The sequence below is a fragment of the Neopsephotus bourkii genome, unplaced genomic scaffold, assembly GCF_033783945.1.
Source record: "Neopsephotus bourkii isolate Nb327-2 ecotype Australia unplaced genomic scaffold, CSIRO-AGI_Nbou_v1 NB_266, whole genome shotgun sequence".
Lineage (NCBI taxonomy): Eukaryota > Metazoa > Chordata > Aves > Psittaciformes > Psittacidae > Neopsephotus > Neopsephotus bourkii.
In genome coordinates, this window is record NW_026900775.1 from 1572143 (window position 1) to 1590600 (window position 18458).

At 39.5% G+C, this 18458-nt stretch overlaps 1 protein-coding gene across 2 annotated transcripts in view; it reads left to right on the forward strand.

Moving 5' to 3' along the window:
- CELF2 (CUGBP Elav-like family member 2) overlaps positions 1–18458 on the forward strand; it is a 456675-nt gene that overhangs the window by 133688 nt on the left and 304529 nt on the right. For both annotated transcript variants that reach the window (XM_061346212.1, XM_061346209.1), the window contains exon 2: positions 12763–12798. Coding sequence is in view for 1 of the 2 variants with exons in the window: in XM_061346209.1 (XP_061202193.1) it covers positions 12763–12798 (36 nt within the window). In the remaining variant the exon portion in view is untranslated. The remainder of the gene's footprint in view (positions 1–12762; positions 12799–18458) is intronic.

The window sequence follows — 18458 nt, forward strand, 5'->3', positions numbered from 1 at the left end:
CCATGAACCGATTGTGAGTTTAGTATCTCAGTCTAATCTTCTTCTGAGCAAAGAGTGGCAGTCGTGTTCCCTTTTATAAAATAATTCAAGCCTCCCAATTCCCAGTTTATGTTAAAACAGTTGACAAAGCTTCTGTGATTCTCTGCAAGGAAACGTGTCTGTTTCAGAGAGAACCTACCGACCTGGAAAAGGGAAATACTGCTCTTGCTGTCTTAGCCCTCCTTATTGATTAAGTTCATCTTTGTAAAGGTGAAATGTTTTCATTAGCCCTGGTTTGTAATTTGTATTTCTGTGTAAAAGTTGTGAGGAAGTTGCTAGGGAAAATAACTGGACTTTCAGTAATTACACTGTATTGTTTCTTCTCATGATTTGAAGACTGAAGATATACACGGGAGATTTGTGGCTATGGTTTGAAATGTATTTTGTTAGTCCTTGCTTAGTTGAGCTGCTCTGGGGGAGGCTCTTCTTGGCGAACCCTGTCTGCCGCAGAGATTTGTGCTGTAGTCAGAAACCTGTTATATCTGTTAAAAACATGTAAAAGATGGACCCTATTGCAAGAGCTCCCTCTAAACTTAAGCCAAAGAGATGACGTGGGTAAAGGATGGATAAAGAAACAGCTCAGTGATCCTACTCCAGGCTTCCCAATTCCTGTGATTTAGATTTCACTGTTCTTAATCTCACCTTAAAACCTCCTTAAAGGCCTCACCCTTTGGACAAGATGGCCAGAAAGAAAACTTAGCAAACTTGGTGGTAGTAGTTTGCTATCTTTTTGCATCACAACACTTTGAAAAAGATGCTTTACAGAGTGAATTTTACATGCCATATCTTCATTTAAAAGCTGTGGCACACATTAAATTTAATTACTCTCCTTCTATGGTTTAAATTGAGGGCAGCTTCAAAAATGAGGGTGGCTTCTATTAAACTTAATTACTTTTCCCTGCAGTCTGCATGGTTAGTAATCACGGGTAGATTCTAAACAAAGATACAGTAGAGAGATTCTTTTATGAGAATAGAGCTGGAAAGTAGCCTATAAAATATAGAGAGATATCAAATATCTTTTATACTCAGGTTTAATTTATTATTGTTACAGTTAGCTGGTACAATAACAATAATAATAATAATAATGTTTCATTGTGATTAAAAATGTGTTGCTGGGGAAGGGCTCTTAGTTGAATTTGGCCTTTGCATATTTAAACAATGAATTCTTCAGTTTCTTCAAGTTCTTCTGCAGATTTATGGGGTGAAAAAAGGTTAATGATAGAATTTTTTTTACAATGTGTTCTATTGACTATAGATGGCAGATCTGACAGTTAAAATGAAAACTGTTCCAGAAGAAACTTGTGTCAAACTAATTATTGGAGATGTTATAGGGATGTATAATTATATTCACCTTAAAAAAAAAAAGAGGGGAAAAAAGTTTTACTACAACTGTGCTTTTTAAAGAACAAGTGGAGAAATAAAAGCTGTAATTGTTCTTAATTATAGTTAACTGTAATTGCACACGACTGCAATATGCAGCACATCAGCAGCAGATTAAGAGATCCTGGCATATGTGTAATGTACGGAGCAACTTTGAGCAGAGGTGTAGTTTTATGAATACACTTATGTATAATTCAGGTCTCCTACTTTGGATTCTATCCTTGTTGATTTTATTTTATTTTTATGGCTATTATGGCAAGATAATTGTCACTTGGAAAGTGCTGCTGCAGTGATTTATCTGCTCCAAACAAGTCAAAAACCTTCAAAAGGAAAACTTGTTTTCTCTTACAGCAATGATGGGATGTGACCAGGAGAGATTTTCTCAAATACGAGTGTGTATCTACTGGTGCAGATAGATGGCTAGAGGGATTTCTATTTCTTTTCTTTGCTTTAAGAATCTCAATATAATCAGCACTAAGCACCCAAGAATTTTGCGGCAGGGCTGAAAATCTTTGCTAGCAATCTACTTACGAGTTTTTTAGATTCAGACCCCTCAAAAATGTAACCCATGAGTCTTAGCCCATGCAAAAATGCTTCTCTGCACAAAATCTAAGGAAGCGAATGCCTAAAGGTAGACTCTAACTTCTCTTTGTACCTGATTTACAGCCTTTTTTTGTTTCCCAGATGCATGCACACAGCTCTTGCTTTTGGGTGCAATTCTGCCTATAAAACATTAAGCTGTTGTTACATAGTGAACTAAAGAGGGAACACAGATGCTTAAAGTAGGCTGTTGAGCTTCAAAACTGCTGGTTGTATTTCCTACTGTAAAGTAGATCATTGCTGAAAGAGTGAGGGTCAGTTTGCACCGTATTATGGATGAATGCATGCATGTTCTTGAGATGGTAATTTCTGCATCTCTTGAGTAATTCAGAGTCCTTCAATTTTTGCTTTGATATGCCAGGACCCTCTCCAATGTTCCCAACCTGTTTTAAGCTGTTCATTTTACCCCAAATTAAATAAAATCCATCTGTCAATGAATGCCTGCCTTCCAAACCATCATTTTGCAAAATGTTTTGGTCTTAGACCAGGAGCAGAGTTGATTCCACCTAAACTTTGTGGAACAGAAATGATCTTTTAGACTGCTATAGGATAGGGTTGTGGTTTTGCCCTGCTTCCTGGCACAAACAATAGCCCCAGTTGTAAGGAGCTGTACTCCTAAGTTTGTTTGGCTTTGCAGTTTGGGAAGAGAGTGTATACTTACTCCAAAGCAGTAAAGAAGGATTTGGGAAAGAACTGTTCACAGAGAGCAATGATGCACAAGAAGTGAGTGGCAGATTTCTGGGGGTGCAAAGAGGCATTGAGGAATCGGGTGAAATTAGCTGCAGCAAAAAGAGGTAAAATGCATGGTTAGATACACAAACAAGCACGCAAAGAAGCACGTATAATAGATGTTAAATGCTTCTTGCAGGTAGCAATCAGAAATTAAAACTTGTTCCTGCAAAAGGTTTACTGCATGGAGGATCTGATAACCAGCATGTTCTAAATGTTCGCTTCAAATGGCAGCACCATAGCAAAAAAAAAGATCTATTATAAGGTTGCTAATAAGCCAATGTGAGCAGTATTTCTTGACAGCAGGCAGTGGGTGTTTTTTAATAAATCTGTGTTAAGTAGAAGAGGAATAAAAGCTGAAACCCAAATAGCAATCCACTTTGGCTACTGTTTTCTCATTGCAACTCTAGATGGATGTGTTGACCCTGCTCAGAAATTCTTGAAGGATAATTTTGGTTAGTAGAAGCTAATGTGGAATTAAATGTGTATACATTTGTGTATGTGTTCCCGGAAAAGCTAATGATACGATTCCAGATGCTGAACATGTTCCCCACTCCTCTTTGTTAATACAGTGTTGCTCATGCTCTGCAATAAACTATTATTTCTGTGCTACTTCTGTAATTACATTTAATAATCAGCTCTCACAGTCCAATAGTATCAAACGTAGGAGTCTTTTCAACAAACTATGATAAATAGCTCATTGCAGAACTGCTGTACTTGAGGAAGCTTTATGGCTCTCTTTGTAAGATTTGTCATTTTCTTAATGCAGCTTCAAAAAGCTTCTGAGCTTCCTTGTGGACGTCAGTGTATTTTCCCCTTCCCCCTCTGCCTGTGAGTGTAGCTGGGTAAATGAAGCTTAATGTGCCATTTCCAAGCACTGTGACACTCCTCCAGGGCTGGTTACATTTACCATTGCTAAAGTCTAAATAAGTGAGTTTTAATGAGCAGGAATGCTTGCTAATAGCCGATTCAGGTACTTAGTAGTCCATGTTACTTAACTGTGGTAGAATTACAGAACATAAATGGTCTGATGATTAATAGATGTACCTGCTATATATTGCAGCCTAATAGTTTTTGCCATTAAAGAACTATCTTAACATCTCTTGGTTTGGATGTGATTGGAGAGAAAAGGGCTTGCTTGCAGATTTACATCACTGGTGACTTAAACCTTAAAGCACTTCATATAATAATATCACACCACCATCTATATATTGTTCAGTAACATTAGTGGACTCATTAGAGAATGGTGGTACTTGTGTACTTCAGCTTCCTGAGGTGGCCAGCTCAGATTTATTCTCTCTGCCTAGCGCTGTCAAAAACAAACTTAGCCTATCCTTTTAAGGTCAGAAGTAAGGCAGTGAATTCAATCTTAATCTCCTTTCTTCTCCTGTTCTTCTAATTGTGGGCACTGGTAAAGGGACCAGTAAGAGCATGGCTTGACTGTTTTTCAAGCAGTTCTGATCTGTGGACAGGAAGGTGGAAAGAGGGAGTTAAAAACAAGGCAGAAAGTAACAGATGAACAAGAATGAAGAAATAAAAGCATACAACATCTGTTGTGGCTTGCACTGAGATACTCCAGGAGATACTGCAGTATTTATGGAAATAAGGGCTGTTTAGAGATGCAGGTAATGGGACACAGACCGCTGCCTGGCAGGCCTGTTCAGAGTCCTTGCTGCATTTTTCCTATTCCATGCTATGTTTCAGCCTGACGTTGTTTCTTTTGGATCATAAGGAAAGGAGCTAAGCAGTGATTTTATCCTTGATCAGCCACTAGAGAAAGGCATTAACTATTTCAGCAGTTGGATTAAAAGACAAATAAGGACAGATTTCGGTTTTACTCATATAACTTTATGCACTGTGTGAAGATGTGACTTCTTGGGGTTGTTTAGCCTAGAGAAGTCCTTGGGGAGACCTTAGAGCAGCCATCCAGTACTTGAAGGGTGTCTAGAGGAAAGATGGGGAGATACTCCTTGTCACAGAGTGTAGTGAGTAGACAAGAGGTAAGGGTTTTAAACTGAAAGAGGGTAGATTTAGATCAGACATTAGGAATCCATTCTTTACTGTGAGAGTAGTGAGGCACTGGAGCACACTGCCCAGAGAAGCTGTGGCTGCCCAATCCCTGGCACTGTTCAAGGGCAGGTTGGACACAGGGGCTTGGGGAAGCCTGGTCTAGTGGCAAGTGTTCATGCCCATGGCAGGGGCTGGAGCTGGATGAGCTTTAAGGTCCCTTCTGACCCGAACCATTCTGTGGTTCTTCTGCAGAGTTAACTCGTGGCCCAGAGTTCTCATTCAGTTCTTTATTTGTACAACTGAGTTTGACCTCAAATTACCTTTGAGACTTAAGGTCTGATTCCCCTCCTTCCTTCTGCACTGTGGAGAAGAGACTGTGGTAAAGTTTAAATTGTAATCAATGGAAATGGTAGCATGAGCTACAGGTAACTCGGATGCCAAATGTGCAAAACTTTCTGCCCACAGAGGTTACAGTAGCATATGGGGAGGTCTGTCTGCTCTGTTCTGGGTGATCTTTCTTATTTTGGAGAGAGACAGAGGGTATTTTCCTCCCACTGAGCTCATACACCTCCCTGAGGCAGGAGCCTGTGCATCACTTTGTTCTCTCCTTGCACTAACCGGGTGAAGATGTAGGAGTTGGTACCGCAGCAGATTCTCCCACATGTTCCTCCTGCTGCTTGCTGTGCCCCAGAGAGACAAATTCGGTACCCATGGTGCTTCCTTCCCTCACTTCTGAGTCATTAACTTTCAAAATGCAGCAGTTCCCTGAGAAAACACACGGCATCAGCAGTCCCCGTGCCAGCCGCATCTGCGCATCCACAGTGGCAGGGGCTGACCTTGGAGCTAAGCACCAAAGTCGAACCTTCTTGCATTTCTTCTCTATACCCTGGTAATTCTCTCCTAATTCTCTGGCTAAACCTTATCCTATCTATGGCCCTATTAACAATCTGTAACATGGACACACTGCTGTGGTGGTTCTACCTGCTCATCTTTATCTTGCCCTTTAATACCACAGCAGATGATGTAAGAGAGAGGAGCTTTCATCTGACGGCCTTGGGGCGTACTTAGACAGGAGGCCAAGATCTTAGCTGGGCTTTGCAGGTAAATTGCAAGGAGTGAGGATTCTGGCCTAATTATGCTTGAATTTGTAGGTTACACTATTGCTGTCATCAGAGATGTTAGGGGGGAGGTGTTCAAATTGAAACTTGATTTTTTATGAGGTATATTAAACAGCCACAATGATAGGAGCATGTTTTATTTGGGGTATTATTTGTATACGAGATGTACAGTGGACTTACACTGTTTTGGTGGCAGGCGCTTATCACTGCATACACAGGGGTTTCTTTCCTCCTTAGCTGAGGAGGAATGAAAAATTCAGAAGCAGCAAATTGAGGAATAGTGAGAAATGCAACTTTTAAAAATACTCATAAGAGAAAACAGCAAACATGTTTGCTCATGTCCTTTATCTCAGTCAGCTAATCTTGCAGAATGTCAGCTTGTATAGAAATAGATTTTTACATATGAACTTGTTACATCACTTCCTAAAAAAAAGAGGAGTATTTAGCTTGTATTTAAATAGCACATTCAGAGGCTGTTTATGCAGTATTTCTGCTGCAAATGTATGATCCTTGTTAGCTAGCTAAGCGTTGTGTGAAGTTTTAAAACGACAATGTATTTATTTGCTCCTTACTGTGTGAAAGATAAAACGCTCACAAAAGTATCAGTGTGAAATCTTCACATTTTTAATACCTTAATTTTAAAGAGAAATTAATTTGTTTTCTACCGTTTTGGCTCTACTGGTCAGAGGGAACAATTCTTAAAAAAAAAGATACGTTAAAAGCATGTGATACAGAGAAAAAACCTGTGAAATCCATCAAATTAGTCATGGCAAAATTGAATTCACAATTTAAACCCCATTTTATCCAAATGTAGCTTGTTTGTTTTGCTACAGTCTAACAAAGCTGAGAACAATGTAATTTCCTACTGGTGAACTCTTGTGTCTCACAATGCCATTTCAATACATGCTATTAATTCTTTCAAGTTAACTCTGACATAGACCCCCATGTGGTTTTAGGGGGAGCAGAGACAACAATGTGTCTTTGGAGGTGCCATTTTTCAACTGAAATGTGAAATCAATGTCTTGAAACCATTTGTGGTCATTAAAAATCCCATGGCACTCTTCTGCAAGAGACATTGACTCCCAAGTCCTGGTGAAATTCCAGCTATGTAATTATATTCCTCCTGATGCAGCCTTCCTTTTAAAGCTAACTTAGTGTTCCTCTTCAACTGTGCTCCCCCACTTTAAATGGAAAATACTTCTTTTCCCTTTGTAAACTTGCTTTAGTTCTGCTTTATCCTGGCAGCCAGTAGAAGTCTTTTCTCTTACCACATCAGTGGTGCAAGTCCATGCAGTGAAAGATAGTGTGTGCACAGAACCCCTACAATTAAAAAAGCTGTTTATTGAGGGACTAGTTTAAAAACATGGGAATTAATGGGATGTATCCCATTGAGCTAGTTGTCACAGGAGCCATAAATGCTGTAGCTGAGAAGTGTTGCTCAACCATATGGTTCAGACCACTCTCTTACCCGATCTTCTTGTGTTGCTGAGTGTAGCATAGAGAGCTGGTGGTATGGTCACTGTTCCCTGTCTGTGTGTAGGCAGGACCAGGAAATAGTGGTCAAGCCACATTTGCCAGCAGGGCAAAACAAGGAACAACTCATGGTTATGCAACATTAGGAAATACTTCAAGATAGAACTTCCTAGTTATCAACATTTTCACAGTTTGTTACACCCACCTTGTCAGCATGCTTGGCATACAGAGTTATGCCCACATTGGATGTTAATGGAAAAATACATAACTTTTCAAATGATCCTCCTAGATACCTAATTTCTCTTTCAACTTGTACTTATTTCTGTTCACAAATACATCCCTTTGGTATGAATAATGCTTGTAGCAGGTGTAGGACTATGGTTAGTAAAGGGTTGGACATTTCATCCAAACCAGAAATATCAGCTTAACATTTGGGTTTCTTTTGTGCTTCATGGAAAATGAGTGTAAATGATAGAGCTGCTGCTACACATCCTAGGGAATCAAAGGGGTCATGGTCACTTGCCCTGGAGAAGACACTACCTTCTTACCTCCCTGGCTGAAATGATGACTGTTGGCTCTGATGGATAGAACCATGACCTTAGGGTTTGGATGCTTCTCTTCACAAGCTGGAAGTCTCCCATATTCTGCATCTTGGCGGGGGGGGTGTTCTGATTGCATTTGTGCTGTTTTCTTAATACCATACCGATTCCTTCTTCAGCTTCGCTCTTATCCTTATGTCCTTATCCTTACTTGCCCTGTGTGCCGTAGGCGGGCCTTACCTCTCCCCAAAGCATGAGATGGAAAAAGGAAGAACAGTGACACACTTGCAGGAATGTGTCGCTGCCTTCCTTTCTGCATTTTCCCCATCACCCTGACAGATTGCATAGCTTGAATCCATATGCTTCCCTGTTCACAACAAAAAGTGTTCTTGGTGGAGACCTAAGGCTTTCTATATCACTAAGGGTCATGATCCTGCAAAGAAAAAAATTGTTTCTGAGCAGAGCCTTGACTCGCATGGTTTGAACTCAGTACTTGCTAGGTTTCCTGGCATGCATCTAGCAGATTATGCACAAGAGGATCTCCGTTGTCCTTTAAACCCCTGCCCTGTTTCTTGTGCCTCAGTTTACACTTCTGCAGATGCACAGCACAGACTGTTAAATTGGACAAAAAAGATTCACAGTTAAACCTCAGAGCTGTGTTGTGCAAAACCATGGGCGTAGGTGGGTAACAACAGCTGCCAGTCAGCCTCTGAGGGAAGAGCACCATATGATTTCTCAGTGAACAAAACATTTAATACAAACACAACACTTTCCAAATATTCTTGAGACTTTTCCTGAACAACTTTCTTTAAACAAAACTAATGGGCAATAAAGTCTGTTTGCTGATCGTTATGCAGATCTTCCCACTTCCACTTTGCTATGAGGTTTGACTAAAATATTTATACTTTTTTGCTTTGGTACACATCCTACTCCGATCCTACAGGAAGGATTTCTTAGCCTGAGGAGAGAAATGCCAAAATGCGTGTGTGGTGCTTGATTACTTGGTTCACCAGCATTGGCTTCCTGGGTTTTGAGCATAACTATGAAGTCCTCTATGGAGCGTGCAGAGCCTTTCCGGTAGGTCAAAGCTCCTCACAGGTCTAGTGAATTATTAGTAAACCTCCAGTTTGATGTATTTGGAAGGCCACATCTGAGAGGGTTAGGGTTAGGGTTAGGGTTTTGGATACAGAGCTCCCACCTACCACCCTCCTGGCTTCAACAGCACTTTCATCTTCCATAGGTACATACCACCCCGCCCCAGATCCATCCTGCACCACTGAACACAAAATGGGAAGTTGTAAATGACCGTCCTAGAAATGCTGCAACTGCACTTTGTAATGTCATCCTCCACGTAATACCTTTTCTAGGGTTTTAGCCTAGTCCTCTCCTGTCCTTAATGTTGTTGTGCATTAGCTTATCCCATTTGCCTTGTCACAGGTTTTGGTGGAATTCAGGGGCAGCCCTGATGATGCATTTGGGTTCACATCTTCACCCTTTTTCACGGTCATCCATTCATATCACAGGCTGGACAGGAAAATAAATGGTCTTATATTCAGTTTACCTTTGAGAATTATCTGCTTCTTGGTTTTATCAAAAGAAAAAATAGTATTATCCTTCTCTTGTTTTCATCCAAGAAAAATAATAATTTCTGTAGATACAGTAAATGATGAGTTATATTTATTGTATGTGTCATTTGGGAGTACTAGGGTTCTGAAAATTGGTTGTATAAGTCTAGCTTCAGTTTCTTGAAATACTGCAGAATGAGTATCCATTATCTTTAAATAAACTTTAAGGGTTTTCTTGATGAGTAATTTGCTCCATAAGATTTTCTTTTTTAAACTCCCATGAAATATATTTATAGCGCAGTGTTTAAATTCCTGATATTTATAGGACACTTACAGTGGACATTAACCATCTTCAGCATCCCGTGTACCACTTTATTTTCAGTGACATTGCAGAGAAAATCGTGGTTGTTTTCTAGGAAAATTATATTATAGTTATAATCTAAAGGGTTTGGGTTTTTTTTGTAATAGTTTAAACGTTTGCTGAGTTGATGAGTAACAGTGAAATCTTTGGGTAGTTGGGAAGTAATCAGACTTCCCTTTTACTTGTGAGTTTGGGAGTTTAAGTTTGATCTGTATTTCAGAAATCATTCCCTTACGTATTTTTGTTTAAAATTGGAATTTGATCCAACCAAATGTGAAACTGGCAGCACGATTAATTACATGAAAAATGTATACGCTAAAGGTCTTGCAGGATCTTTGTTTAACATTCTGATCACATTCAGGGTGGTTTCTTCATCACTGTATCGACTATTTAATAATTGTTTTTATAACGCCAGCATCTCTTGTAGAGAGGGTTATTTAACAGAAATGAAAATCTTTAGGAACCTAGATGCAGTAATCACTCACTTCTCTGCTCAGAAGCTGGCAGTGTGTTTCCAGTTTAACGTCCTCTTTTAAACCTAGCTTCTGCTGCTGCTTGATGCTTCCTGTAGTACCCACCCGCGATTTGCCTGCTTGTCTCTTTAAGCTGGATGAGCAACTGCTATTTTATCAGTTGCGCTCCCATACCCTAAAGCAATAAGGTTTGTGCTGTTCTGTTATTAGAGTGATAATAGGTAGCTAAAGGGTAGGGAGTCCCTTTAGAAAAACTAAAAAGGAAACGCTCAGCTTGACTTTTTAGTCCAGGTTCTTCCCCCAGAAAAAGCATTTTCATCAAAATGCCTTTTCTTCCCCCCCCCCCCCCCATTTTATTTTTACTGAAAGGAGATGATGCCTGTGATTAGTGGTGGAAAATTTCCTGACTGTTGGAACCATTCAGTGATCCAGTTCTTTGATAGGTTACAAAAAAATATCTTATTAATCCTTTGAACTGTGTAAGTCATGAGTAGGGCTTGGGAAGGTGGTGTGATACCAATGTGCAGGAGTTTAATGAAAATAAAATAACCTAAAGTGTATAGCTGTACCAAATTACCCCATAGAAACTAAATCTGTATGCTCCACTATAATTTCATTTTCTTATCTCTTTACATTCCCTTCCTCTTGCTCCTGGCTCTCACCTTTGATGTCATTTATATCATGGACTTTGTTCATCACAGGCACAGCTAAATACGTACCTGTCTGCCTTTTTGCTGGGGTGGGAACAGGCTCTTCTGAGAGAGGCTTAAATGTCTCCTGGTCTGTCACTGAATGGTGTGTGCAAGAAAAGGGTGTGAAATGCCTTTCTATTTTTTTGCTTATTCCTCTTTGCAACTACTGAGCACGGTTCTGATCTGTGCCTTTTGAAGCAAAACACTGGGAGGTTTAAGGCAACCTTCTGTGACCAGCAAACTGCACACCTTGAAGATAGAGACTCAATGAAAATGCAAAGCCCTGCGTGCTTAGAGGGACCATTTTATCTTCTCTGACACTGTAATGGAGTCTATAATTGCCAGTGTAACCATTAAGGAAAGAGCCCGGGTGTCACTGTGGGGTACTCAATTTAAAAAAAAAAAAAAAATTAATAAATAAAAAACCCCAGACCCTTATAGGAGCTCTGAATTACTGTAAGTCTAATATGATATCTCCGTAGATACTGCATTAAAAAAAGTGTCTTCAGAACATGGTGAAGCTCTGCAAGAGCCTCCAAAAATGTCTTTCTTTTTGTCTTTTTCTTTCCCCCTTTTGATTTAGAAAAAAAATTAGGCTTAGGGGTTCAGTCTGTAAGGGTATAAGGTTTATACCCTCACAATACAAATGTGTAGGCTTGGTTCCATACTTCATCACAAGATCCATGGCTTTGGAAATTGTTAAGGCAAGGAAGATTTGGAGACCTGTCTTGATTACCACCAGGACCCCTCAAAAAAGACGTGGATGGAAAGATCTTCCTCTGCTGTAAATAAGGAGAAGAGATTGTGTGGAGATTTGTCCCATACCACAAGTTCAAAGCCACAAATGGGAAAATTTGCTGTTTAGATCTCAAACACTGAAGCAAATAGGGCATGAACTAGCCAGCTGTCTTGTATGCAGCAGACTTAAGCATAGGACAAAGAGTTTGTAACTGAATGAGCAACATGTAAAATGAGACGGAATTCTGCTCAAGTCTAGGACAGCAAACTCCCTTAATACCACCTTGCTGGTTTTCTTTAGGTCTTACGCATAGGAGAGAAAGAAGAAATGGGGCTGTCCAGCTGTTTTCCTGATATTTGGATCCAAGTAAATGTGCTGGGAAGGGGAACAAGGATACAGTGGTGCTAGATCTAGGGTGTATTTTAAGGGCTATGTACATATGTAATGATAATGTATTTAATTGTTCTTTAATGTGACATGCCCATTTTCACTATCTTTTTCTTTTGCAATTTGTTTCCCTCAAACAGATTGCAAACCTTCAAAATAGATTCAGACAAGAAGATTGGATCAGGAATCTCTTATTTGGAAAATAGTTATTGCCTAAAACCAAGCATAAGAAGATTTAACCTTAACATGATATTCTTTTCAGTCATGACATGGTTATGTATCTGTCTAGTATCTTGCTTTTGCTGTAGTACTGAAAAAAAGGAACTTTTTCTACTAGAAAATTGGCGCACTGCTACGTTTTGGCTATGTTGGATCATGCAGTGCTGGCATTTGTAGTAGTGATAATGTTATGCCCTAAAAAATGAGTAATTGAATTCTTGAGAACTTTATTCTGATGAAATCCTTAAATCACATTCCATCATCTGCTTCTCACATTCTTTTGTATATGATCATGTGGACATCAAATCCACAAGTGACGTATTTGTGTATAAAGCTGTATGTGTCTGCACTCATAAAAGTACAGGCAGTATAAAGGTCTTTAAAATTTTATAACTTCTTTAAACAGAAGCTAAGTTTTCCTCCCTTTGTGTCTTTCAGGGAGACTGCCACAGAGTTATCTGGAACATTACCAAGGTAAGCAAGTTGCTCTAAACTACATCCGTGTATCAACGTCTGAAAGGGGCTGAAAGAAGCAAGACTTTTTGAGCCAGAACATGATCCTTTTTCTAAGGAAAACTCCTAGGATACTGAGAACTGGGGTGCAGAGAGGAGAATATACACTGCATGACATAGACAAATAGACTGGGAAATACTGGCACGACCAAAACGACACAGCTTAGAGCAATGTGTTGGAAGTTGCTTTGAGACTTAGCACAGTTGTGCACCTGATGAGAAAAATCCCAGATGTGGCTTTCTTCCAGCTGTGCAATTATACCCACTTCAGGTGGTTTGGCTTTTGCTTGAAATTTCACCTGAGGGATGAAGGGAGACGAACTTGGATGTAGGAGGAAAAAACACTGTGATCTTAAGGCTTTTCAGTTGGAAAGCAGGAAAGCAGCTTAGACCGACTTCTATGCCGAGAAAGCTTTTCATTAAATAATAGAACTAGACACGACTTCTAGGCTGCAGTACAGGTTTCTGAAGAGACCTGCCTATGTTTTGTCAGAGGATGCAATAAATTGCTGCAATGATGCAGACAAAGGTGAAGTGAAGCAAAAAAACCTGATATAGTAACCTGATACTTAGCAGAGATGCTTGATAAGTAAAGAAAATGGTGCTCTCAGTCCTCTTGCATCTTCTGCCACCAGTTTTTGTTCTCTGAGGTTCAGGGGATTTTAATGGGGTCATCGGTTTGGGGTGTGTTGCTATGCTATGATTAATATCAGTGTTGTAGATCATACAATATATAATGTAAAAAGAATATTTCAGCAGGAAAGTTCTTTAAGCATGATACTTTATGCAAGTTAGAGAGAAGGACTTGGGGGTGTTGGTCGATGAGAAAATGAACATGAGCCAGCTTCAGTGTGCGCTTGCAGCCCAGAAAGCAACCGTATCCTGGGCTGCATCAAAAGGAGCGTGACCAGCAGGTCGAAGGAGGTGATCCTGCCCCTCTACTCTGCTCTTGTGAGACCTCACTTGGAGTATTGTGTGCAGTTCTGGTGTCCTCAACGTAAGAAGGACATGGATCTGTCGGAACAAGTCCAGAGGAGGCCACGAGGATGATCAGGGGACTGCAGCACCTCCCGTATGAAGATAGTCTGAGAAAGTTGGGGCTGTTCATCCTGGAGAAGAGAAGGCTGCATGGAGACCTCAGAGCAGTCTTCCAGTATCTGAAGGGGGGCTATAAGGATGCTGGGAAGGGACTCTTTATTAGGGACTGTAGTGATAGGACAAGGGGTAACGGGTTAAAACTCAAACAGGGGAAGTATAGATTGGATATAAGGAGGAAATTCTTTCCTGTTAGGGTGCTGAGGCACTGGAATGGGTTGCCCAAGGAAGTTGTGAATGCTCCATCCCTGGCGGTGTTCAAGGCCAGATTGGACAGATCCTTGGATGACATGGTTTATTGAGAGGTGGCTTTGGGGTTGGAACTGGATGATCTTAAGGTCCTTTCCAACCCTAACTACTCTTTGATTCTATGATTATTTCTTTTCTAAGGCAGAAAATAACTGTCTGCCTGTCTTTATGGTGGATGTAGTATATCAGTTGGCTAGTCTGTATTGTAAGCTATAAAAATGTAGATTTTCGTAGTATGTGATGGTTTTCCACCTGTACGTGATGATTTTTCCCCCCTCTGTAATGTATCAGCTTGTTCTGCGAGTATAAAGTTGTGTGATTTATATCAGGTGTTCATTTGTTAGATTCCTTTCTTTTTATGTCTTACCATCACTTGATATTCTTAGCTGTGCAAGCAAATATGCTGGTGAAATTTTGCCAAGCATTTTCAGTGCTGACCAATAACCAGGTCTGCCTGATGCACAGATGATTTTACTCATCTTTATTGCAAAAAAAATTACAATTCCTCATAGAAACAAAAATAAAGAAAGAAAACAGGGATTCAACAGAGCATCTGTCTCCTTGCTTAGGGATGTCAACAACAATGCCTAGCTATACCTTTTAATATGTTTAGTGCTAGAATATTTCTAGTTAGGCCGCATGCCCCAATTGGTTAGGTATTATATGACTAATATGCTGGAAACATGAAGTCCTTGTACTGCAGAAATGAATTGCACTTTAAATTAAAGTTAAAATAAGAGCTATGGGTGCTTGAATAAACATTGCGTTTCATACTTGCCATTAATGATTGCGTAAATGTGGGGTTTGAGTTATTACCACAAGGCTTTAATTTCAGCCATGGCAAGATGTCACCAGTAAAAATCAGATTGTACAAGCAATGTGCACAAGGCATTGCAATTGTGTTATAAATATTAAAACCTATAATCTTGTCTTGATTTAAACCAAATGTTTACAGCTGTGCACAGGTTGGCTACTCCTCCAGCCTTCATGGGGATTCACCTGTTCCTGTATTTCTCTAAACAAGCTGTTCCTTGGAGTTTTTAATCTTATGTTGTAATGTATTAATCTAATTTTTTTTTTGTTCTTCTTTTAAACTTCAAGTGAACCATTTTTCTATTATTAATTCATAGCAGCAAAACAGTCTAATTTCCCCTCCTACACCACATCTTCTTCCACCTGCAGCTATTTCATAGCATATAAAATTTTAGGTGTTGCACCTTGAAATGATGAAACTAATAACCACTTTCCCACAGTCACTGTGCTTGTGGTATTTTGTCTGATGGGGCTGAAAATGCCTTCTGTAATGTTAGAAATGTAACTCTCATTTGTGCAAGCAAACCTGATGTCTTTTCTCAGGGCATTAATGACTCATAGAACCACAGAAGGGTTTGCATTGGAAGAGACATTAAAGCTCATCCAATTCCAACCTACTGCCATGGGAAGGGACACCTTCCAGTAGAGCAGGCTGCTCCAAGCCCCTGTGTCCAACCTGGCCTTGAACACTGCCAGGGATGGGGCAGCCACAGCTTCTCTGGGCACCCTGTGCCAGCACCTCAGCACCCTCATGGTGAAGAAATTCCTCCTTATATCCAACCAAAATCCCCCCTGTTTAAGCTTGTACCCATTACCCCTTGTCCTCTCTCTACAGTCCCTGATGAAGAGTCCCTTTCTGCCATCCTTGTAGGCACCCTTCAGATACTGGAAGCTGCTCTGAGATCTCCACACAGCTTCTCTTCTCCAGGCTGAGCAGCTCCAATTTTTGTTAGCCTGTAGATTCATGGATATATTTGCGGCAAGGATTGAGCAAATACTTTTCAAGCATTAGTGAAAGTGGTGAAAGTGTTTTCACTGCAAGCGATGTAAGTGTGAGCAGATGTCTCTGTATTTGGAATGTGTTGTCCGACTGTCAGGAAGGATTAGACACTGGTGGCACTAATTTTTTGTTGTAATTAAAGCCAAAACCAAAGAACTGATGAAAAAAAAAAAAATCCAAATTTTACATAGTTGACTTAAAGAAGTGAAGTTCAGAATTTTTCCTAGAAAGCCTTTGTAAATATTCTGAAGTTACAGAAGAGAGTATTTTTTTGCATTCTCTTGTCTCTTATAGTAACCAAGTGAGGTTACATATGTGTGTTTTTTAAAAAACAAACATAACAGTGTCTTGTAAAATGGTGATTTTTTTAATGTAGTCATTTTCCATTAAATACTGCTGATTGTTCTCTAGTTATTATATTTAAGAGGAAGAAGAAATTACCTTCTTGGCAATGAAGAATATGTATCATTGATAGGCGAAAGTAGAAAACTGTGTTGGTGGGCATCATTTAGAAGGAAAGTTGCTAGATTAACTTTGCCTGTAGAAAGACATGCACAATTATATTGAGTGGGTTTTAATTTACCAGTTATTTCTGATGATTTTGGGAAGCTCAGGCTAGAGAATGAATTGAAAATTTCAACTCAATGTGATAAGGAAGCTTTACAATTTGTGTATTAAATGACATAATTATATCCATGAATGTATATTGTTTTATTCGAAGAAAGGTTTTCTGTATGCAACAGCACATCAAAGAACAGATCTTCACAAGGAAAACTTTATAATAATATTAAGTTGTTCATTGCATGACCTATTTAGAGTACTCAGATACTTCTTGTTGTAGACTACATAATTAAATTTTAAATGGAACATGATAAAGAAATTATACTGGTGATCTCCAGAGATTTGAATACCCTATTTGGATCTTTACAAGAGTGTAGCAAAGGCATACTTTAAAATTTAATAAAGGTCTGGCCTATTTTTTTTCCCCTTTTAGATGTTCTGTAGCTGCTATGGCAGTCCTATTTGATACTGTATTTGCTTTCAGCACTTCATAGATGGTACCTGCATTACAAACCAAACTAAAACTATTAGAAGAAACACAGCTCAAGAAACCCACTATTTAAACATATTGCAAAACAAAGAGTGAAGAGAATCGCCTAAAATCTTGCAGTGACCAAGCTTGTCACCACCCTTTTGCAGGCCAGCATCTGAGCTAACAGTCAAGTCGTAAATGAGCAAGGTGGAGTGCTTGAGAACAGTGCAAAGCCCTATGGGCATGAGGGAGATGATGTCTGGAGCTTAAATAAGAAAATACTCAGCTTCAGTATCAAAGGAGTGATTCCAGTCTCTAGTCACTTCTGTTTGCTTCTGTGAAAGTTACTTCATATTTAAAGAAAAACAAATATTTTAAATATAGACTAACCACATGGATTATTTATTTGATTAATGCTAAGTTAGTAATGATAACAGAAGTAAATCTGGGCTACTTTTCCACTTCTGTGTAGTGGCTCAATTTTACATTCCACTCGAGTGGGGGAGTAAAGTTGAAGTGGTCACTTCCTCCTCTGAACTGTTCTTTCCTAACGCTTAACAAAATCTCAAGAACAATTTGCACAGATTTTTTTTTTTCATACAAAAATGTATAGAATTTGAGCAGGCCCTGCTTAAATCATGAGCATAACTCAAGAAAACTTGTATTTTGAGGTGAAGGCCATCTTAAGACTGCCATTAAGAAATTTCTTTAGAGGGGTGAGAGGAAATCTGCAATAAAATATAGTGGCATGGATGCGTTGATATAAAAAAGGCCACGTATTTTCTAAACAGAAATTTAAACCTTCAGCTTGTTGTAGAATCATCGAACAGTTAGGGTTGGAAAGGACCTTAAGATCATCAAGTTCCACCCCCCCCTGCCATGGGCAGGGACACTTCACACTAAACCATGACACCCAAGGCTTTGTCCAACCTGGCTTTGAACACCGCCAGGAATGGAGCATTCACAACTTCCTTGGGCAACCCATTCCAGTGCCTCACCATCCCCACAGTAAAGAACTTCCTCCTTATGTCCAATCTAAACTTCCCCTGTTTAAGTTTTAACTCATTACTGTTGTCTTAGAATTATGATAATTTGCAAAACAGTGGTCTGGAGTAGGGCACGAATTTTAAGCCCTCTTGAGTTGAGAACTTATTCTCTGCCTTTCCATTGCTTTAATAGTGGCTAAGTTCCATTTACTGCAGAGGCTGGTGTTCTTGCAGGTCTACAGCATTTTGAAAGTAGAATGTAAGTACTGAAGTCACTTCTGTACTTTTGAAAAATGTTAACCTGCAACTTCACCATTATTTAAATCTAATGCAACTAAGCTTTTATCTAAAGGGAGAAGAAGAATTGACAACCCACCATATGACAAGCAAAATGAAATCTCTTGATCACTAACTGTCAGCAGTCTTTCTAATACCATTGTGTTAG